This window comes from Sinohyriopsis cumingii, chromosome 10, assembly GCF_028554795.1.
Source record: "Sinohyriopsis cumingii isolate HCF-2022 chromosome 10, ASM2855479v2, whole genome shotgun sequence".
In the NCBI taxonomy this organism is placed as follows: Eukaryota; Metazoa; Mollusca; class Bivalvia; order Unionida; family Unionidae; genus Sinohyriopsis; species Sinohyriopsis cumingii.
This window is the reverse complement of record NC_142970.1, coordinates 19,001,496-19,027,288: the sequence shown is the minus strand read 5'-3', so window position 1 is coordinate 19,027,288 and position 25,793 is coordinate 19,001,496. Positions and strand designations below refer to the sequence as shown.

The 25,793-nt window shown below is 35.4% G+C and overlaps 1 protein-coding gene across 1 annotated transcript in view; it reads right to left on the bottom strand.

Moving 5' to 3' along the window:
* LOC149789676 (sodium- and chloride-dependent glycine transporter 1-like) overlaps window positions 1-10,340 on the bottom strand; it is a 64,727-nt gene extending 54,387 nt beyond the window's left edge. Inside the window, exon 1 of the mRNA XM_089971691.1 lies at window positions 10,182-10,340. Coding sequence (XP_089827817.1) covers window positions 10,182-10,184 — 3 coding nt within the window. The 5' untranslated portion in view covers window positions 10,185-10,340. The remainder of the gene's footprint in view (window positions 1-10,181) is intronic.
* Window positions 10,341-25,793: the final 15,453 nt, after the last annotated feature.

Genomic DNA, 25,793 nt, shown 5'->3' with positions numbered 1-25,793 from the left:
TCTGAAACTACTCCAGTTGGAAATACACAACAAAACAGGTGATTGCCCTCGATGACTAAAATCTTTGACTCTATTTGACCGGACTATATCAGTTATGAAAAGATAGTCCTGTCCAAGGGGTGTCCATTTAGTTAACATTATGAACCAGATTAGGGACAAAGAATGGAAGTGTGTTCTGATATGAAACTACTCGAAGTCGAGTCGGGCACAACTTACTAGGTGATTGTCCTCCACGAATAAAATCGTATACATCTTTAATAATACACATCCTTGAATTAGACGTACAGCATGTTTTGGTACCATTGGGTGTTGCCGGACCACTATTAAGCATGGTTCTGTGTACATATCTCTTGTACATACTAGTTTACGAATTGCAGTTCTGGCGCAAATTGGTCATGTCAATGATATATAGGCTACAGTCTGATGTATTTGACATAAAATAATGCGAAACAGTCGATCATATTATTTCAGAAAATAAGCCATCCCACGAAACTTTAACAAGCATCAAAACAATCCAGTTAGGGAATAGTCTAAATCACATAAGTAAATAAATTAATAATTGAATGACTCGGTTAATATGGGAATCGCACAAAGGCCAAAGCTAGAAGCAGCAAATTGTCACGGCATTCTTAATTTAAACTAATCAGTTCACTCAAATACCAATGCTGGCAACACTTGGTGTTGAATTTGTTATAGTAATTAATATATAGTCATCAATACACTATGTCCAAGTCCTCTATACAAGCCATCTATACATTATATACAGGCCATCCATACACTATACATAACTCATATATACACTACATACAACTCATCTATATACTATATACAGGCCATTTATACACTATAAAACTCATCCATACACTAAACACATGTCATCTATACTCTATATACAAGCCATCTAGACACTATATACAAATCATCTATACACGATGAATAAGTCATCTATACGCTATATACAAGTCATATATACACTATGTACATTCCATATATACACTATACGCAAGCTATCTATACACTATAAAGAAGTCATTTATAAACTATATACAAGCCATCCAACAACTATATACAAACCATCTATACACCATATACAACTCGTATATAAACTACATAAAGCCACATATACACTGTATACAACTCATCTACACACTATGAGCAAGCCATCTATACACTATATACAAGCAATCTATACACTATATCCAAGCAATCTATACACTATATACAAGTTATTTATACACTATGTACAAGCTGTATATGCGCTATATGCAAGCCATCAATACACTGTATGCAAGTCATCAATACACTATATACAAGCCATCTATACACTGTATGCAACTCATCTATACACTATATACAAGTCATCAATATACTATATATAAGCCATTTATATGCTATATGCAACACATTTATACACCATGTAGAAGACATCTAAACACTGTGTACAAGCCATCAATACACTATATACAAGCCATCTATACACTATATGCAAGCCATCAATACACTACACATTTATTCACCATGTACAAGTCATCAATACACCATATACAATCTATCTATACACTATATACAAGCCATCTATACACTATATGCAAGTCATCAATACACTATATACAAGCCATCTATACACTATCTGCTGGCCATCTGTAGAAAAATCGAAATTCAAAAATTGATGTACTATACATCTGTCTAATATGTAGATTCTTGTCCAGTAATGTAATATACATCTGTCCAATATGGGACTTCATGTCCATCGATGCAATAATATACATTTGAAAAATAGGTAACTGTTTGTAGTTTATTTTGCTATATATCTGCCTGAGTTATAACTTCATGTCCTTTGTTGCAGCATAGCTATGCCCTATATGAAACGTAATGTTCATTGGTGTACTAATATACCTATATACAGTATGAAACGTCATGTCCATTTGTGTAGTAATATACGTATGTACAGTATGAAACGTCATGTCAATTTGTGTACTAATAATATACATACGTACAGTATGAAAAGTCATGTACATTGGTGTACAATATATATATATATATATATATATATATATATATATATATATATATATATATATATATATATATATATATATATATATATATATATATATATATATATGTACAGTACGAAAGTCATGTCCATTAGTGTACTAATACACATATGTACTATGTGCAACTGCATGTCCATGGACGTTATATCAATCTTCACAGAAAGTAATTTCATGTCCACTGGTGCAATATATTTGCTTGCTTTAGTTTGGTACATTAAGGCACATAAACACAAGTAGGTTATTTAATGCCGAGGCAAATGGGGTAAAGTTTCCTGCCCATGGACAAGCCACAGTAGTTTCTCCAGGCTGGTCAGATGGTATGGTGCGTCCACCTAAAGACGATGTACATCTATGGGAAAAAAAACATCATAGGCTTACAAATGTCTGCAATCTTCGTATCATATAATAGGCTTCTGATAAAGCATTCATTTTGTCATGTGGTTTATGTTTGCATCGGTACTAAGAACTATTTGTCAATGTTATCATTAAATCAATAACACATCCGGTGACGGCTAGCAAGAAGTGGTCTCTTCGCCATTTACACAGTTGACAGGGCTGGCATATGACTGACAGGAGTCTGGTTCACTATCATAAAAGTGGTGAATCGAGGTCATGGTGATTAATATGCTAATCAAGACGTTACAAAACATATTTTATTTTTTTAGCCTTAGAATATGTTTTTCTCATGGATAATGTGTCAAAGAAGATGATTAATAACATACATACATACATACATACATACATACATACATACATACATACACACGCACACACGCACATACACATACATACATACATACATACATACATACATATTAGATATGGCGACAAAATTTGTATCACGGTATACCGCGGTATATCATAACACACCCACGATACGTGCAACTGTATATCACAATTATTTTGTGGGGCAATAATTTAATGTAACGTTCCGTCTTTCAATAACTCGAATAAGAATCTTGACTTGATTTATACCAAAATAAAACCATGTTATATCAATTACATGCTCTGAAACAAAGAAATATCTTCCATTAAAAGAAACTAAATACTAAGCTCCAAAGAAAATTTCCCCACCCCTTGCATATTTGTAGATGAATTTGCTATGTGCATGCTAATAATTGTACAGATTGGAATCTGTAAGTTGTTATTAAAGTAGGATGATTTAGCCCACTTATAGATTGTGCTGACATTAGATTGCTTGCTGATAAAAATAGATGTGTTGACACTGAAACCTAACATTTACTATGTATATTATTGATACAACAAACAGGTAAAATGATAATCTGCACAGTAATGCATGATAACTAAGAAATATACACTAGTGTATGATGATTGAGAACGTACTTAATACGTTACAGGAACTACTGCTTTGTGAAATTGCCTTAGGTTTTCCTTTACCAAAAATAATGATTTTTAAGAGATTTTTAAGACTATGTAATTGTCATACACCTTCAACATCTGATTTCTAACATGTCTCGACTATTACAAAATAGTGAAAATAGTGTATTTCTATACGCAAAAAATTAGCGGACGGGTACAAAACTAATTAGTGGACGGGTACAAAACTAATTAGTGGACGGGTAAAAAATATGGATCCCATTTTGAAGATTGTGGATCATTGGACGAATTGTTTGACGGACATGGGACGACAGACTGAAACAAGCTACTTTGAGTTAAAAGTTTATATAATTGGCCATCTGTCTGTCTGTCTGTATGTATGTATGTAGGTATGTATTGTCTGTCTGTCTGTCTGTATGTATGTATGTATGTAGTAGGTAGGTAGGTATTGTTATATATATTTGATTTAATTATCTCTGATTTAATTTATTTCAACTTAATTGTTTTATTTTACTTTTTTCATTACATGATACTGTAATGTAAATTTATTCACTAAAGATGATACCTTTTTCAGAAAATAGTTCGACCTTGACTGTTAGTTTATAAACACCAGGTGTTGATCTAGATCCTGACCTTGTTTAGAAAAAATTTAACAACAAAGTAAACAAGTTCTGTTAAATTTTAAAATGATTGGTTGCTGTCGAGGTCATGATGGGACCTAGTGTTTATTATTATTTTTATTTCTTAGAGAAAAATGATTGGTTTTCGTAGGGCCACACTGGGTAGACATGATGTTTAACAAGTACCCAATTCTAGAATATGACCAAGTGACCCCTTGTTTACGTTCTAGGGGACTATATATCCTCTGTTTTGGATAGCTATTCTCAGTAGAAGCTGGGCTGTTATACTGGAAGTTGTATGTTGTGCTGTTTGGATTTATTTCAAATTACTTGCATTGGAATTATTTAAAACTACTTGGATTCAAAAGGATTAATTCTGTTATTTTTCTGGAAAATACGTGTACTCATGTAAAATTGTTGAACAAGGACAGTTTTTATTTTATAAAAATTTATTAAACTTTCCAAAACCGGAGTGATAATTCTTGTTTCTACAAGGAACTGTAGCCTTCAGAACTACAGGTTACAACATATGTCACCGTCTTCCATCTTTGGATTCTTCGTCTGGATTCGAACTTGAAATCAGTAGAACATTTTGTTATTAGAACTACTAAAATTTTATTCTTGGATTATTCTTGGATTATTTTGGATTTGATTCTATAAGTCAGTGAATTCATTCCCCCCCCCCCCATTTTTACAGAATTTGTCCAGGGAAATAAATTATTGTATTTGTCAAAGATTGTTGTTAACACTCTTTCTTGTTTTACTATTTATTCGAGCCTAAACGCGTGACATAAGAGTATGTATGTATGTCTGTCTGTCTGTTTGTCTCTCTGTCTGTCTGTCTGTATGTATGTATGTATCTATGTATGTATGTATGTATGTGTTGTTCAACCTTCGAGTTCGAAGATGACCATGCTATTTATAGCGAGATTGATTTTTGTGTGAATACGTGAATGGCTGACCAAGTCAATTTGTGATTGGAACTGTATAGCACACTTGACAGGAGATGCCACACGGTTCTGAGGTTTCGCACTGCTCGCTCTTCTTCACTGTCTCTGTAATTCTCTTCCGTTCAAAATATATAGCTACACTAGTTGGAACGAGTGCAATTTTCCCAAGACTCTGTTGACTCTGTCACTGTTGAAGTGGGGTTTTTAAAGGTGATGGACTTGAGGGAACCTTGGAAGCATTTCTTCTGACAATCCTCATTTATTTCGCTGTTGAAAACCATTGGTGGTCTCTCATCTGAAGCCCTGGTGACGTCACTTGCCCATGTCAACACTGAATTCGTCAGCAGAATGTTGATACCTGTCCGTGTGATGACCTCAGTATCTGCGACTCTGTCCTGCCATCCCATACTCATCATTGTCATCAGGCAGTCCATCTAAAAATGATTATGTTTCTTGACATGGAGTCTATAAAATGTCCAGGTTTCGCAAGCCTACGGCAGGGTCGGCAACAGAATGGCTTTGTAGTACTTACCTTTTATTTGTAGACTGATGCTTCTGCTCTCCCTCACATTTACATGTAGTCTGACAAAGGCAGACAGAGTGTGCGGCCGAGATAGGTGAATTTGTTCACTGCAACGGGGGATGGTCATTTACTGTGATGATAGATTCTACATAAGGCTGGTGCATCACCTCTGTCTTATTGATACGGATTGTGAGACCTAAATTGTCACAAGTTGAAGAAAATGGCCATACAGTGTTATATGCCAGATTCTGATTTTGGCGTTCTGGTAACAGTCGTCAGCAAATCGGAGATCACCACGAACAGTAATTTATTCTCCACAAGTAATGTCCTAAGTTTGAGAGGTCTGCCATCAGTCCGGTGCCACATTTCGATTCGATGGTCACGGAAGGCATCAGTAAGCATGGTAGAGAACATCTTGTTGAAGAGGCCTGGGGCAACAGACAGTCTTGCTTCACTACACTAGTGACTACTTGGAATGGTTCAGATTACTTTCTATCGTCCACGACACCAGCAAGCATGTTATCATGGAACAGCCGAAACATAATGATGAATATCACTGAGCTAACACATTGTGTTATGATTTTCGGAAGGCCTCAACGGCTGACTGTGTTAAAACTGTTGTCATGTTGATGAATGTCGTCTACAGGTTGTATATCCGTTCCTGATATTTGTCTTGGAGTTGACGAGGTGAAAATGCCATGTATGTGGTCATTTGTCCTTTCCTGAATCCCCAACAACTATTAAGCAAGGGCCCTTGATCGATATGAACAAGATCATTCAGTAATATTTTGGCAAGTATTTTGCCGGCTATTGACAGCAAGAATATGCCCCGATGCTTGTCGCAGAAATGTATGTTACCTTTCGCTTGCACCAGTGGAGGATGGACGCATCCTAAAAATCATCGGGTATCGTTCCCTGAGTCCATATTGACTGGAAGAGCTCAGTCAGTTTATGTGTCATATGATATGCCAGCTTCCGGTTTACTAAGCTTTTGCTTGCATATAATCTGATCTGGTTATTTTGCCATTAGAGAGCAGGTCAATTGCTTTCACAGTTTCCGTCAGTATTGGAGGATCAACATTTGCTACTGTTGATTTCAATTGGAGCAGCCGATCACTTGCCTCCTTGCTGATAGATGACTGCTGCCCCTACACATCGTATACAGATTGAAGGCATTGTAAGTTAATAGTTTTTCAAACATTATCATGTAATATTCGGTATGTGTTCAAAACATTAATGCTGATTTTCATAAGGTAAAGGTCAGCATAAAATATTTAAAACATTATTGCTGGTTTACATGGGGTCAAGGTCAACAGAAAATATTAAAAACATTATTGCTGATTTACATGGAGTAAAGGTCAACACTAAATACCCAAATATTACTGCTAATTTACACAGGGTAAAAGTCAACAAACAATATTTAAAACATTATTACTGATTTTCATAAAGTAAAGGTCAGCATAAAATATTTAAAACATTATTGCTGGTTTACATGGGTCAAGGTCAACATAAAATATTAAAATATTAATGCTAATTTACACAGGGTAAAGATCAACATAAAATACTCAAAACATTCATGTTAATTAACATGGGATAATGGTTCAAGACAAAATATAAAAATATAACGTCTCATATACATGTGGTAAAGGTAAACATAAAATACCCTAAATATTAATGCTCATTTACATGTGGTAAAGGTCAACATACAATACTCAAATTATTAAGGCTAATGTACATGGGATACATGTCGACGTAAGCTACTTTGTATTATATTATTTTGATAATGAGTATGACCTAGTTATTTCTGATGAGGCGAAGAATCAGTTTGGTTCCAAGTATAAATATATTGACACTATTCGCGAATAAGTAGCCTTGCAGACTCAAACCAGTCAAACTAAATTACATAAACATTGCATCCTTTTGAATAAGAAATCTTGAGGTAAGATTCTATTAATTTCCAATATTTAGGGAATGCAATATCACTGACCATCCCTCTTGGTCTATTCCACTAGGTAAATTGGAATGTAATGTCACTGACCATCTCTCTTGGTCTATTCCGCAAGGTAAATTGGAATGCATGGTCACTGACGATCTCTCTTGGTCTATTCCACGAGGTGAATTGGACAAATTTATATGGAGTCACATAGAAATTTATTTAGATGGGGAAATTTACGAGACCTAAAATACGGACAAACCACTTAATCTCCTCGCCACAGATTAATTTAGATGGTAAATGACTCACTTGATACGATAATGAACAAAGCGTTCTGGGTCAAAACCGCAAAATACACGACCCATGCAGCCACGTTTTCACAGGCAGAATATATTGGCCAAATTATTTATTGCAACTAAAAAAAATAAAAATACGTGTCGCGCATAATTACCTTTGCTGCATCATGTTCCCTCTTTCAAACAGGATATCAGAACTTAAGCAATTTATGTGGAGTATCACTGTTTTAATCCAAATCAAAGGAACGATGTTTGGAACCTATTTTTAAATTCTACTGACACAGTAAATATAATTGAAAATCATGAATGTTAGACTACCTTGATATGACACAGTAAATGTAATTGAAAATCATGGATGTAAGACTACCTTGATATGACACAGTAAATGTAATTGAAAATCATGGATGTAAGACTACCTTGATATGACACAGTAAATGTAATTGAAAATCATGGATGTAAGACTACCTTGATATGACACAGTAAATGTAATTGAAAATCATGGATGTAAGACTACCTTGATATGACACAGTAAATGTAATTGAAAATCATGGATGTAAGACTACCTTGATACTTTGATATGACACAGTAAATATGTTGAAAAATGTGAATATTAAAAAGACTAATACAATTTAAATATGTACCATGCAAAATAACATTCTAAAGTAATATTAGTATTTTATCAAATTTAATGCGTGTCAAAAATAATACCCTAAATCAGATCAGGATGAAAACACAGCCAATAATAATAATATTAACATGACGGTTTATATTCTTATAATCATGACTATGAGTATTAGCATGACACTTTATCTTCTTACTTATATATAACTATCATTATTACATTTATAGGTCATTTTATGATGTCTTCTTTTAAATAAACTGATTAAATTTATAACTGTGGGAATTCGATAATTTAAACCTTAAAAGGTTGTTACATTTTAATTAGACAAAACATTATTTTTAATTGAAACGAAAGTCTTTGAATAAAACATATTGAAATGTATCATGAACAGAGACGTTGATGTTACACTGACTTTCAAATGACCATTATTCTCAGTGTTGACTGTCAGAACCAAATGCCACGGTAAAAATAAACCACATCGATACCAGATGTGATAAAGACTAGCGAGTATGCTTATTCATGCAATATATATATATATATATATATATATATATATATATATATATATATATATATATATATATATATATATATATATATATATATATATATATATATATAATAATAATAATAATAATAAAGCAAAACGCTGCTCGTTCAGTGTTTTTAAAATTTTTATATAACCTTTTAAAACAATAGTTAACGCAGTCATAACAATATTTTTAGCAACAAAGGTATGACACCATGAATATAAAACCCCATCATTTTAGCCATAGCGAATTTGTACCATGCATTATTAAACATTTATCATTTTGGCCATAGAGATGTTATACCATGCATTATAACATCCCATCATTTTAGCCATAGAGAATTTGTACCATGCATTATAAAACATTATCATTTTGGCCATAGAGGTGTTATGCCATGCATTATAACATCCCATCATTTTAGCCATAGAGAATTTGTACCATGTGTTATAAAACATCATCATTTTAGCCATGGATGTGTTATACCATGCATTATAAAACCCCGTCATTTTATCCATAGAGATTTTATACTGTGCATTATAAAACATCATTTTAACCATAGAGGTATTAAACCATGCATTATAAAACCCCATCATTTTAGCCATAGCGAATTTGTACCATGCATCGTAAAACAACATCATTTTGGCCATATGGATGTTATGCCATTCATTATATAGGACAACACGAATATTTTAACCCTAGATATATTTTTGACCAAGCATTATAAAACAAAAATGTTATAACCCTGGAGATTGTGTGTCATACACTTTAATATGACATACATTTCACCATACAGTGTATTGTGAACTCAATGGCTGTCGTTGTACATTTCTAGATAAACCATGATCTGTAAATGTTGATATCAATGCATCATGCATTGAACTGAACGATAACAATTTACAATGTATGTAAGAACATGTGCAATGTGTATTTGCTATGGAGTTATGTACATGAATCAAAGGCCAATGCTTAGATCCATTTTATCTCAACAAATACCAAGTTTGTTCGTTACAATGGAGAAGGTAGCCAATACTTATTTAATCAGCGTATTACATTCCATCCCGCAAATTATTTATTTTCATTAAATGTTTCCTTATAAAAAAAGCAATATTAAATGAATGAACCTTTATTTTAAAACTATTAAATTATATTCAAAGTAAGTTCTAAAACAACCATACATCGCACAGGCAATTTCAGAAGAAAAGAAAAGAACCTCCTGTTTCGTTTTGGAAGCAAGGGGGATCACCCAGTGTAGTCTTAGAAAAGTAAAGACCTATAGCTGGTATTATAAGATAGGATTTAGAGTATTACTTACCATTTTATTCTCTTTTCCGTAGCTTTTAATCTTAATCCGTTCTTTACCAAGAGTACTAGCTCAACCTGCGCGGATGGAATTTTGTCACTCTGAATACACCTGTGTTGTTTATCAGTCTAACAGCTAGCGAGCTCACCTGTAATTATCTCACCTGGCGAAAATTTGAACCTTTTTAACTGTGGCGTATGCGTGTCTTTGTTTCAACCAATCGCCCATTTGGTGACCACTGTCTTTGTTGATAGAAACATTAAATTCAGTCTTTTAATCTGATATAATTTTATTTTATCGGCAACGCATTTGGGTAAATTTCTTTAATATAAATATTTTTCGTACATGGATATTTTTAAAGTCATTCATTGTTTCTGACCTGCGAATGTTCTGATTTCTAGTTGAAACGTAAATCAATGCAGAGAATGCCAGATAAGTAGATCGTAACTGCTGCTTATCAACACGTGTAAATAATGTAGTAGTGCAATATTTGTGATGTGCAGCCGCCATCAAACCCAATAATAAATTCACAATTTCCGAATCAGCACATATTATCTATTCTTTGCATCTCAACCCACCCTACTTAACCCACATCTACCTCACAACCCACCCTACTTAACCCACATCTACCTCACAACCCACCCTACTTAACCCACATCTACCTCACAACCCGCCCTATTTAACCCACATCTACCTCACAACCCGCCCTATTCAACCAGTATCTATCTCACAACCCACCCTATTTAACCCACATCTACCTCACAACTCACCCTGTTCAACCCACTTCTACCTCGCAACCCACCTCGATCATTTATTAAGATTTCTAGACAACTTAGCAAATTTTGAAAATGAACATTTTCTTGACATCCTTCTCGTATAATATTAGAAAATTTCTGAACCACCCAAACTCAGAACTACCCTCGAGTCCGTAGACCATAGTGATATTTCATAGATGGGTCATACTGATATTTCATTGCTAGACTAAAGTGATATTTTAGTGCTGAACCGCTTGAAAAAAATAAAATTTTACATGGACTGTGCACAATAACTTGAGTAATATGAAGAACCAACGAAGTGTAATGGAAGTGCAACTCAGTAGCTCTTGCACTTGAAGGTGCATTAAGAGGAGTGTTAGCTACTCTAGTGCAACTGATATGCTGGCACAATAATCTGTGTTGTCAAAGTTGGACATGTCGTGTCACTGATAAGCTGGCACAATAATCTGTGTTGTCAATGTTGGACATGCCGTGTCACATCGTGACAACATTATAGCAAGTGCAAATCGCAGAGATCAGATAACGTTTGATAACGAAGTCAATGCAAAACAAAATGATTCAGCCTAGTTAAAACATAATGATGTAGGGAGGGAGAAGCATGGTCAAGCAGTCCATGCTAATTATCGTGCAAATCTGATGAAGCATTCCGTACAAAGCGTAACGCGGTGCCCCGAGTGGCCTTTACGGATCACTGCCATTTCACCTCTGTCTGCGTGGGTTTGAGTCTCAGATTCGGCTAATGTGGGTATGTGAGAAAGCTTGCCAGTAGCTTCTCGTGGGTCGGTGGTTCTTTCCGGAGTTTTCCCTGGTTCTTCCTCCACCATTAATACTGGCCGCCATGTATAGCCTATCGTGTGCTGAAAAATGGCGTTAAACCCTACAACAACAACAACAACAACAAAGCGTAACGAGGCAGTCCATGCAAATATGATGACGTAGTCAATGCAAAGCGTAACGATGCAGTCCATGCAGATCTGACAACGAAGTCAGTGTAAAGCAAAATGATTCAGACTATTTAAAACATAATGATGTAGGGAGGGTGAAGCATGATCAAACAGTCCATGCTAAGTATCGTGCAAATCTGATGAGGCAATCCATGCAAAGCGTAACGAGGCAATCCATGCAAATCTGATGAGGCTATCCATACAAAGCGTAACGGGGCAGTCCATGCAAATCTGATGAAGCAGTCCATACAAAGCGTAACGAAGCAGTCCATGCAAATCTGATGAGGCAATCCATACAAAGCGTAACGAGACAGTCAATACAAATCTGATGAGGCAATCCATACAAAGCGTAACGAGGCAGGCCATGCAAATCTGATGAAGCAGTCCATACAAAGCGTAACGAAGCAGTCCATGCAAATCTAATGACGTAGTCAATACAAAGCGTAACGAAGCAGTCCATGCAAATCTGATGAAGCAGTCCATACAAAGCGTAACGAAGCAGTCCATGCAAATCTGATGAAGCAGTCCATACAAAGCGTAACGAAGCAGTCCATGCAAATCTGATGACGTAGTCAATACAAAGCGTAACGAAGCAGTCCATGCAAATGTGATGAAGCAGTCCATACAAAGCGTAACGAAGCAGTCCATGCAAATCTGATGAAGTAGTCCATACAAAGCGTAACGAGGATAAGCAAAGCTGATTAGCCATTTCATGACAAGCATGATCGCAGAACAAAAAAGTTCTTAATCCTTCTAGTTTAAAAATTTAGTAATTAAGGTTTCAATGCTTGATTGGAAGATGATGGTGGTTGCGATACTTGATTGAAGATTTCAGACGCAAATGAGAAATATTTAAAGTTCCTTAGTAACTTCCCCAAAAGAGGAGAATTAATCTGTTTGAATACTTTGTTTTTAGACAATCATTGCGAAACAATTTAGAGATTTAGTTTATTAGACTTGAATGTGTTTATATTTTACATTGAAAACAATCAAGATTTACATACGTTTTTAAGTCACAATGAAACACATTTGAACAAAGTCATCATTGGAAGAATTCGGGAATTTGGTTCTATAAAAGGTACAGTTAGGAGAATGATCTGACATAATAAATGGCCAAGGGCAAAGCCTGTACAAAGTCTGTACAAGGCCTGTACAAAGCCTTACAAAGCCTGTACAAGGCCTGTACAAAGCCTGTACAAAGCTTGTACTAGGCCTGTACAAAGCCTGTACAAGGCCTGTACAAAGCATGTACAAGGCCTGTAGAAAGCCTGTACAAGGCCCGTACAAAGCCCGTACAAGGCCTGTACAAAGCCTGTGCAAAGCTCAATTTAGATAGGAGAAAAAAATTAATAAAACAATTTTCACGACAGAACAAATCCTATTGCTATATTAAATAGGGACATTTATTTTTTATCATCGAACATTTATTTCAGATTTTGTATACCAATTGTGGGTAGGAAATAATAACAGATGAATGTTTAAAGGATAGAATGATCAGAGGAGTCTCGTATATAGATGTGCCTCAAAACGTGAAGTACACCAATGATTTTGTAAATGTAGAAAACATAACATGATTTTCTTCAACTTCGCGGACTAAATACACCAGGTAAGTGTGTATAAAAACTTTAAAAATACAGTCATTGTGTACGATAAATAGAGGGTAAATTAGACACGATTGAGAAAATAAGACATAAAATATAACGCACAGTGATGTGTTGATCATATTCGGATGATCTGTAAAGCATGTATAAATAGAAAGAAAGCATTATATGCACACATCTAGGCACATTTCATAGAAATAACGACAGAAGATGGACCAGTTGTTCAGTTTATAATTTCAGCTGATTCGCAACTTGTTTGTTGCATTTTTGAAAGTGCCATCGTCCTGCAAACAAAAAGTATCGTGCTGAACATGCCTAAAATGTAACGGAGATAATACATCAATCGTGTCAGTCGTCAGGTAGAGCAATGACAAAGTTGGACAATGCAAAACAGGTAAACACATTCCCTCAGGCTTTTGCATGTACCTCATATTAATCCATAAAACGCTACAAAAATGAATTGTTGACAGACGTACTGAATGCATTCAGTAGTTTTACAAATGACTGCAGACAGCACAACAGTGTATTACAAAATGAGAATGGAGGATATTAAGTCTCTTCTATTCAGCTAAGATTTGAAATATCTGCAATAAAATAAATTTTTCGAAACAAACTTCGTTCAGCAAGCACTTTGGATCTCGGAAACTTCCTCAGGAAAGAATTATCTGATTGCTTGATAGATTTCGGTTCATGGGTCAAGGTCTAGAGAATGTAGCTAAGGTCTACGACAAGGTCGTTGAGACACGAGGTCGTTGAGATTAACATTTTTGGGTAAAGACACCTACATATTTGAAGAAAGACGTACACACTTACGAAAGCTTGAATATCTTGGAATTTTTTTAATGAAGAAGCTGTACCAACCAAAGCAAATAAATATTCGATTCAAGGTTAAATGATTCACACATATCCAGTAACCATGTGATGTTTCATTTGAACTTTCAAAAAGTAGACGATATACACAATTTATACTGGATAAAAGAAACTTTGATGTGGTATGGTATCTTCTAAACCGATATTGAATTAGAAATTGTGACAAATTTTGATATTATTAAAGGGTTGAAATGAGTACCAAAATTTAGATCCGCATATTCACTGAGTGCGCACAGGTAGGATTCGGTGCAGTCTATTCAAGGAATGACAACGCCATGGCCTTTCACAGAAACTTGTAGAAAACATGGACACTAAACTCACTGAAAGGTACGTTGAAAATGTAATGCAAATTAACTTGTCTACTAGAAAGAAAATTTTGCACTACCGTTATCGTTACAAACATTTCTTTCATCAGCATTATGAATAGACGTTTTGAGAGATAAGCACCGTCCAGGTTGTTATGTAATGGGTGACCTAAATTTAATATTTCATTCGACTATGCATGCGTATGTTTTGTTTATAATCATTAAGTTCTACAATTTAAACCTCATACAATTTATATTGGTTTGCCGTGTCTCTTTCCTTCATCATGAGATGAATTAGAGTCAGCTCATATTTAACACATGCTTCCTTTACGTCAATGCTTCCTCTACGTCAATGCTTCCCTTACGTCAATGCTTCCTCTACGTCAATGCTTCCTTTACGTCAATGCTGGACCGTTAGTTACTAATCCTTCAAACATGTTTATTACTTTAGCCGTTTTTAGAGATGGTTTGCTATCTATGACTAATACAGATGGATACTCTACCAATTTTTACTTGCCGAGAACAGCACTAACCATTGCAATATAAAAATATTATATTTGGATTGTTTGTGTATATCAAAGATTATTGTCTTTCTCGAATCCTGAATAACATTGCGCAGAGAGTACGAGAGAGAGAGAGAGAGAGAGAGAGAGACTGCAAACTTGTGCCTAGCAAAAATAATATGTACAACCGACTGAATTAATGATAAACACACAAATATATATTTTAGAGAGTGATATGGAGAAAAAAGGAGAAAAATACTATTGACAAACTATAGTAGTTTACAGTTTAAATTGGAACATTTACAGAAGGACTTTAATAATTGTCAAATAGAACGAAAAAGATGCGAGAAAGGGGTTTATGTTTCTCACAATCATTACTCTTAGACGAACATTGTAACAGCTAACATTAGAACAATGTTCGAAGTGAACAATAAAAACGATTTAATAGAAACAACCTAAAAGACAATAATGTGAATGCGAAATAACGAAGAGTTAAGTGGGGTCAATTTATGATTAATCTATACATGTTTGAGTAATAAAATCAAAACGATACAAAATATTACATTCAAGCAGTATAGCAACAAATTACACGCTGTAGTTTGCCGAATTTGAAAGGATACAAAATAATCTGTTCATAGGTTAGTCGACAGTAATATCTTCGTGGAGCAAGGCTGTACTGATAAAATAGACAAAAGGTTATCAGGAATGACGAATGTGCCAGCGGTAGAGGTGCATTCAAGACACATGTGCTATGAAGGACTCATTTTTAATAGGAAAATTAATAGGATTAAAGCCGAAAAAGGAAAAAAAAAACAGCCCAAAAACTAACAACCCCAGAGAGATGCAGCAAGGCCCAAGAGAGAGAGAGAGAGAGAGAGAGAGAGAGAGAGAGAGACACAGAGAGAGACAGAGACAGAGAGAGAGATTAAAGAAGAAAACAAATATTCGCAGCAGTTTTTGGGCACACTACGGGCCAAAAAACGAAAATAAATTATGATGATGCCTCATCAATACGACGTGAGGATGTGCTACAACAGAAACAAGGAAGTGTTTAAAGCCACAGAATGAATGCTGGACATCAAGGTAAAATATTTGACAGAAAGCAGGATGATCGTCAAGGTAAGGTACTTGACAGATTGTTTGATGGTCATCATGGTAAAATACTTGACACATTGTTTGATGGCCAACAAAGCACAGCAACGTGCAGAGAATGGGATAAAATATATTTATGTGTCCGAATAAAAATACCACCATACAATTCCGGTTCCGGTACCTGATAGGGAACATATGCCCGAGCAAAAACAAGACATATAGACGGATATATTACACGATGTGCAAAGACGTTGAACGACGATCTTTTCAAAAAACCATTTGTGACCAAGCAATAGATGTTCATGCAGCGAACTAGAAACCGCAAAGCATGTTCTCTTATACTGTGCAAAATATGTTACTCTCAGAAACCACGGCATTAATATCGCTACGTATCACATATATAAAGAGCAGCCATTTGACGTGAAGGCGGATATGATTAAGGCGGTACATAAGTACATAGTTACCTGTTCATTGCTTATGTTTAACGTTAAGCTGTTCTATCTTTGGTATAAACATATAAACCACCCAAGCTAAAGTTAAGAGTCCTTTATCTACCCATCCCTACTTCATATGCAGGTTTTATTCCTTTTTCTCACTTTTCTCCTCTTTTGATGATTTGCGTGTATATAGTAACACGTAAACGGTAATTAATTACTGTCTGACCTTATTACAGTAATGTTTTACTATTTGTTACTTTAATACCTTCTTAGCATATTTCAGTGTTTGCAATATTATTCCTTCGTTATTCAGTTAGCTACAATAAAACAACACATATTGTTAGCAAGGAGAGAACTCGAAATAAGCTGAGGCTTGTTACTCAATCCTCCATATTTCTTGCTCATGTTGACTACATCCTCATGACATTTTTTGGGGGGTAAATAAATATTGTTTAAACCAAGATGGGAAAGTTATCAGGTATCATAGACCTCAATGCTAATGTTTTGTGAAATAAATATACTTTTAATCCCACCTCAGCATGCGTGTCACACACTGTCATAGAGAACGATGTTAGTTTGTCAATTTGACAAGGACAAAACCAGGTACTCCTTTGCATTTAAGAGAGGTAACTCTGCTAGAACTAGAGAGGGGTGAGAATTATCTAGTCAAACATACACATTTTCAGCAATGTACCGCATTAAAAAAAAATCATAAAAAATATAAAATAATATCCAGATATGGATTAACATAATCTCACATGTTGCCAAGGGGCTCACCTTTTTTTCAGCCCAACAGAAAGCACAACTCTTACATAATGCACCATTCACAGCTAGTGTTGTTTATTTCTGATTACAATGTTCCCTAAACATTAACCTCCTCCCATCTAGGGTTGTACAATTGGCACATGTATACCTATCAAGGGTTGTACAACTGGCACATGTATACCTATCAAGGGTTGTACAATTGGCACATGTATACCTATCTAGGGTTGTACAATTGGCACATGTATACCTATCAAGAAGGCGTGGGCGACTATATTTGTAAACCGTGTCCCTTCCATCTAATTAACAACGTTCTGGATCCGGGATCGTGAACGATTTACATTTATCAGTTTATCGTTCCTCAGTTGGGAGGATGTTGTGTTAACGGAGGATGTCATTTTAAGAGAGGTTGTTGTGTTAACATTTAACTGATTTGCATACAGCATATCAAATAACTAGAACTTACAGTTAAGAAAGAATCGATACATAGGATATCTGATTAAGCTAACAGCCGGGTACGTCAGCGGACACAAAAGTTAAGCTGGGAAATCTCTGTATTGTGTTTGTGCTCTTCCTCTGAATTGGTTTGATGTCTGTAAAGAATAGTTTACTAAAATATAGCAAAACTGTTTTTTTATCTATCTCCCATAACAACACTGTCGTATATGCATCCCCCATAATGACACTGTCATACATGTATCACCCATAACAACACTGTCATTTACGTATCCCCCATAAAACACTGTCATTCATGTATTCCCATAACACTGTCATTTATGTATCACCCATAACAACACTGTCATTTATGTATCTCCCATAACAACACTGTCATTTATGTATCTCCCATAACAACACTATCAGTTATGTATCCCCCATAACAACTGTCATTTATGCATCCCCCATAACAACAGTGCCATGTATGTATCTCCATAATAACACTGTCATTTATGTATCCCCCATAACAAATGTCATTTATGTATCCCCCATAACAACACTGTCATTTATGTATCCCCCATAACAACACTGTCATTTATGTATCCCCCATAACAACACTGTCAGTCATGTATCCCCCATAACAACACTGTTATCTATGTATCCCCATAACAACAATGTCATATTCGTATTACCCAAAACAACACTGTCATTTATGTATCACCCATAACAACATTCATTTATGTATCACCCATAACAGCACTGTCATTTATGTATCACCCATAACAATACAGGCATTTACGTTGATAAGTACTTTGGAACCGTGGTAGTAGCCGCCTACTCCCAAAGACAGAGGCCTGCCACCCCACCCCCATCAATCCACCACCACCACCACCCCACACACACACATAGGGACATCACGGTCCTTGCCGAACGCATTCAATTCTTGTCCATTTTTTCAAAGTTTTGTCTTGAGTATAAATTTTAACTAACGAAACAGATTTCCGAGTCCCTACTATCACCAAAGTGTCTCAAGGCTTAAGTCCAGACTGGAGAAATGTTATTGATGAATTTTAAGTCAGACTTACAATTATTCAAACAGATTGGTCAATTTTAAGTTAGACTTCAAACAGATTGGTCAATTTTACGTTAGACTTCAAACAGATTGGTCAATTTTAAGTTAGACTTCAAACAAATTGGTCAATTTTAAGCTAATTATCTTTAACTTGTTTAAGATGTATTATTGTCGTCATTGTAATATTTAATAATCTTACATAGTCGAGTATTATTATTATTATTAGTAGTAGTAGTAGTAGTTGTTGTTATATTAATAAACGTACCCACTAAGCAAAGGGTGTGTAGACGTATAAATATGTGCATGTACCCACTTAGCATAGCGTATGTAGACGTGTTCATTTGTACACGTACACACAAAGCAAAGTGTGTATGGACGTAAAAATTTGTATAATTACACACTAAACAAAGTGTGTGTAAACGTATAAATTTGTACACGTATCTACTAAGCAATGTGCTTATAAATTTTCTTGCATTTAAATCCAGAACTGACACGAAGCCATTTGATAAAAGTATGTATTCATGTACACCATTTTTGTTAACTTTATATGATTAATGACTTCATGTTTCTTGCGGGGGGTGGTGACAGATTGTTGGGTTTTAATCTTCATTTAGATTTCATGTCTATTCTTTGTTGCTGTGTTAAAATCGTACGGTGATAAATTGGATCTAATCTAGTGACACGCGAATGTAGGAAGAAAGGAAGTAAGAAAGAACGAAAACGTGTATGACTGAAGGAATTGATGAAGAAAGAAAAGAAAAAGGGAGAATGAACTAACAGGGATGAAAGAGGAAGAATGGTTTTAGATGAGGTCACTTTCACTCCTTGTTTGGATCAGTCAGAAGGTATTGATCACAGTGATCCTCTTCCAACTACTCATTCTCTTTATTCTAATCAGGGTGACAAAGGACAATCATTTTGTCGTCGAACAGGAAAAAGATCCAGAGATCTCCTGGTTGTTTCAAGAAGCTGTTAGTAAAACTGAAGCCACTCAAGTACCTGCCATTATTTCATTAAAAATGGAATTCTCATGAGAAAATGAAGACCTCCCGAGGTATCTGCTGGTGAAGAGTAGTCAGTGAACTATCAAATTGTAGTTTCAAAATATTACAGATAGGAACTATTTAGTCTGACCCATGAAACTCCTTTGGCTGGTAATTTAGGGATTGATAAAACTTATCACAAAATCTTAACTCATTTCTACTGGCCAAAAATCAAAAGTGATGTTTGTAAGTACTGTAGATCTTGTCATACTTGTCAAATGGTAGGAAAACCCAACCAGAAAATACATAAGGCTCATTTACAACCTATTCCTACCTATGACGAACCATTTAGTAAAATTATGGTTGATTGTGTCGGTTCCTTACCTGTTGACCATTATGTGTGAATCAACAAGGTTTCCAGAGGCAATTCCTTTGAGGAATATTAAAACTTTGATTAAGTGTTTTACTCAGTTTCGCCTTCCAAAATCAGTAAAATCGGGTCAAGGGTCAAATATTTGGAACTTACCAGCCTATTATGTTTGAATGTGGCATTCAGCAGTTAAAGTTAAAAGTGGAATTATGATAGGACAGAACTACAATGGAGAGAACTTTTGAATTTGGTAATAATGGAGTTCTGTCTCATTCTTCAAAATTTTCTTCAGATTAGATTTTACGGCCCTTAAAAAGTTACGAAGAAAATGAATGAGTTAAATAATAACATTAGTACTCCTGATCTAAATAATTATAGGAGTACCAGTATATTGAAAGAGACAGACATGTTAAACATGCAATTAATTTAGTTTTTACCTGTCCCACTCAGTGAAGATTTAAGTGAAGAAATATCATCTGATTCGGCAGATATTGGAGTGATAAATCTTCGGAATTCAAAAAGTATGAAAGATCTGGACAGGAAACTTTCCCATTAGCAAGTGCAAGAAAGGAATAAACTTAAACAGTTATTATTTCAAGATGAGCACTTATTTCCAGGTGTTCCTACAAGAACTAACAACATTTTCCGTGACGTTGAAATTGTAAATTCCAAACCTGTGAAACAATAATCGTAGAAGATGAACCCTCACAAACAGGAATACTTGAAAAATCAAATTCAGTATTTGATGGAGAATTATTTTTTAGAGCCCAGTAAAAGTGACTGGAGTTCACCATGCATACTTGTTCTAAAACCACATACAACTATGTGCACTGATTATTGGAAGGTGAATAGTGTAACAAAAACAGATTAATTGCCATTACCAAGAATCGATGACTGTATTGATAAGATCGGAAATGCCAAGTATATCACCAAATTTGACCTTCTGAAAGCATTTAGGCAAATTCCACTAACGAAAATGGCAAAGGAGTTGTCGGCATTCGTGACTTCAGATGGACTTTATCAATATAAAGTAATGCCGTTTGGGATGAAAGGGTCACCAAGTACTTTTCAACGTCTCATGAATATGATTACTTCTGGTCTATAATTGTGATGCTTATATCGATGATGTCATCATCTACAACGACACATGGAAAGAACATTGAGCAACAACTCTTTGACAGACTCACACATGCAAGTTTGACGACTAATTTATCCAAAAGTGAGTTCTGCCATGCTAATGTAACATTTCTAGGACATGTCGTGGGACATGGACAACTTAAACCTATAAATGCTACGGTCAAGGCTATCTCTAAATTCCCTGTGCCTGTTAGTAAAAAGTAACTGATGCAATGTTTAGATATGGCTGGATACTATCTGAAATTTTTTCTCCAATTGTTCTACAATTGCTGAACACCTGACAAATTTATTGAGTAAGAAAATCAAGTTCTTTAGACTGAAAAATGTTAGGAGTCTTTAACACGTTTATAGCCATACTAAACATCACGCCAGTTCTTACAGTTCCAAGTCTCAGCCAATCATTTAAACTGCATGTTGGTGCAAGTGGTGTTGGGGTTGGAGCAGTATTGATTAAAGAAGACGAAAATGGTATTGGTCATCCAGTGTTCTATTTTACAACAATTTGAAGTTTACATTAGTTCAGTTCCTTCTTCGATTATCGTGTTTACTGCCACAACCCCCTTACATTCATTGGCAAGACGAAAAATAAAAATCAAAGACTACTAGGATGGAGTTTGTTGTTACAGGAATATGATAGTGACATCATACACATCAAGGGGAAAGATAATTTAACAGCAGATGAACTTTCCCGTGTATAACAGTGTATTATTTCATATACACTTTATATAATTTAGAAAAGTTCTTCTTAACCTCATGTATAAGTAATATATGATAAAAGGAAAGCTTTACCATATAAGCCTTTCTTTTTGTTTATGGGGAAAAGTGTTATGTATATTTGATTTAATTTATATTTGATTTAATTTAAGTGTTTGCAAGTTTTAAAATCTTTTTATTTTTTAATTTCATTACATATCAAAATAATGTAATTTTGTTTACTAGGAATTTGATATTTTCCAGAAAATTCAGTTTGACCTGACCCTTTATCGTAAACACAGAATTGTGTATCTTATGCTGACCTAGTTCCCGACCTTAATTCAGAAATCACTGAGACAAGTAAACAACTTTTTAATTTTATATCTTTTACTTAGAATAAAATGATTGGTGTTTGTCAAGGTCATACTGGGACTACGTGATTGTAGACTTAAATACTTCTCGAAAAATCTGGAGAGCTGACCCTCATCCGGGAATCTGTTTTGCGTTGCAAGTTACTGTATAACTTTTCTTTCGTCAGTCGGGCTATTTCTTTACACTCGACAGTGCCTGTTGTGTCAGTTTGGAGTTATAATATTGCCTGGAAATATTTGAGTACTCATACAAAATTCTTGGACAAAGGCATTTATTTAAATTTCATTAGGAAATTCAAACACCGGAAATTTTTTTGACTGGAATAAAAAAAGAACTATAGACGACACAACACTATACTGACTACATTATACGTCATCGCCTTCTATTTTGGTTTCTTAGTCGGGACTCGAACTTGAATTCATTAGAACATTCTTAGGACTTCTAAAATTTAATTCGTAGATTATTCTTGGATTACTTTTGAATTTGATTCTTAAAACCTTAAGTTCTTACTTTTTTTAATTTTTTATAGTGTTTTTTCCAAGGAAATAAATTATTTGTTAAATTTTGCAAAGCTTGTTGTTTTCACTCTTTCTTTTGTTACTGTTTATTCGAGCCTAAACAAGTAACATTAGAGAGGAAAATTAAATAAAGATTAAATATCGTAAGAGATGAGATGGCTTGTCCGTTTTGTCTTTGTCTTTGTCTTCATTTTTTTTTACACCAGCTGTACTGAAATATATGCAAGATTTTTGTGGGAAATAACTTTCCAGTGGAACATCATTAGTTATCTGACACCTTTGTAATGTATTTGACTTTGATCGTAGTTCCACTATGTTAATAATATCTAAGGAAGTCTATCTCAGCTGGTACCTTGCGCTTGTGATCTCGTGGCTCCAGACGAACTAAGGTCATGCTTTTGCCCATGGTCTCAAAAAGGTTCCGGACCATAACCAGATTTAATAAGGAGATCGCTTACTTCCAGCAAATACCAATCGTCCTTGATCTTTTAGGCTCTCGACAGCACAATACAGGCAAGGGTTACTTCATTTTGACAGTGCTCCTCAACATGGCGGCTTCTGACACTGCTTCTCATAGCGCACTAAAGCCACTGCTAAATCCCGAATTTTACGCATGATCTGGTGAAAATGAAATTCGATTAATCATGCGCACATTATATAATATAAATCACACAATATCTCGATATATTAAATTAGCGAAATTATGCACATATGTTAGGTAATAAAACTTACACATTGTATGCAAATATTATGGGATATTTAAACGTATACACAGTGTAATATTTTGCTCAGCTGTATGACCTCCTTTATTTGAAGCATTTACCTTTTCACATACTGAGTCTCTACCAATTTATATGGGGAGATAATCTAATAATTGTCGGATAGTGGTTTTCAAGTAAAATAATCATACAAAGTTACGACGTCATACCAAGAGTATTGGTTCAGTTGTCCCGGATTCTGTCTCCATTAGCACTATTAGGGTACGCATATTTATTGCATCTATATCAGTGGCGAAGCAAGGAATGCTGCCCCTCCCAGCAACAAGGTTGTTTGACGGATTTATGCTACCCACCACAACTCTTCCCCCTCCACCCTCAGCAGCCGGTTGCTTAATGTGAGGATGATACGTCACTGGCGTGCATACGAAATTATTATATCATCGTAGTGATACCATTAGTGCCAATATTTTAAGATTGTGACCTTGAAAATAAACGGTATCAAAAACACAGGTGAATCGAATTATAAAACTCCATATTACCAACAGGTGGCGACCGCTCCAGTGGCCTAGTGGTTAGAGCGTCCGCCTTGGATGAGGGAGGTCGGGGGTTCGAACCCACTTGGTGCTCAGCATTAAGAGGTTATTGTTAGGACTGGTCGGCCTGGTGTCAGGGTTATATGACTGGGTGGGACATGATGCTACATGTCTGCGGCATGATGCCTCAATGCCAGATGTTACTATAAACTGTCACACTGCAGACATGGTAGCGATATGACTGAAAAATTGTTAAAGTTACACTAAATTTCCAAAACACACACACACACACACACACACACACACACACACACACAACGACAGGTGGCATTTATTATATATCTTCAAAAAGAGTCCAAGAGAGACCGATTAGTCTACTCACACATTTTATCTCAGTTCGCAAAGGTTCGAGTCTCGACTCAACCAACGTGGATATGTGTGAAAGATTGCCAGTATGGTCGGCATGATATTTCTCTTCCGTCTAGGGGAAATGACTCTGAATTATTGATGGGAGATTTGAATCCCTTAGCTCCCTTGACACTAGCTCGGTCATAAAACCGTCTGTCAAATGCTGGAACCAAGATATTGCTCTAATTTTTATCAAGTTAACACCATAGTACGTAACACAGGAAATTATACCCTGGTAAACCGGTATGCCGGTAACACGATGTAGCTGTATTTTCCACCCTTGTGTCACCAGCAATATGTCAAAGGCCAGTTTTTCTCAGCTGCCTATATTTTGAACATTTGATTTGTATACAGGTAATTTAATATTTGCATTCAGAATATAAAGTCATTGTGCGCAACGGAACCTGTGTTAATACCGGACTTCAGAGAAAAAGAGAGAGAGAGAGAGAGAGAGAGATTCATCTTCGAGTTGGATTCGTAAAAGGTTCCATCAAGTTTAAACAGGCTTCTCACTAGGATCGTTCAGTACGATGGCTGCTTGAAGGTGGCACTTTCCAAACAAATTATTTGACAAATGTTTAGCCACGTTAAAAAGAAAGTGTAGTAGTGGTGGTAGTTATAGTAGCATCAGTAGAAGTAGTAATAGTAGTGGTGGTAGTAGCGGCAACAGAAGTAGTAGAATTAGCGTTAGTAGTAGTAGCAATAATAATAATAATAACAGTAGTAGTAGCGGCAGGGTAATATAGTCATAGTGGTGGCGGCAACTGCAGCAGAACCTATAGTAGTAGCAAAAGTACCAGCATCATTGGTACTAGTAGTCGTTGTGATCTGGATGGATGGAAGAAATGAAGGATGAATAGTCTTGTTAATAGTAATTATAATAGTTGCAGTAGTTCTAATAGTAGTACTGTACTTGTTATATTGGTCATTATTAGAATGTGTTGATCTTGTTGTTGTTGCTGCTGCTGAAAAAGATTATGATGACGCTGACGGTGACGACGACGATGATGATTATGGTGCTTATGGTAGTGGTTATAATGACAATGATGATTATCACATCGTCGTCGAATTTCACTAGACATCCCTTTCATTTC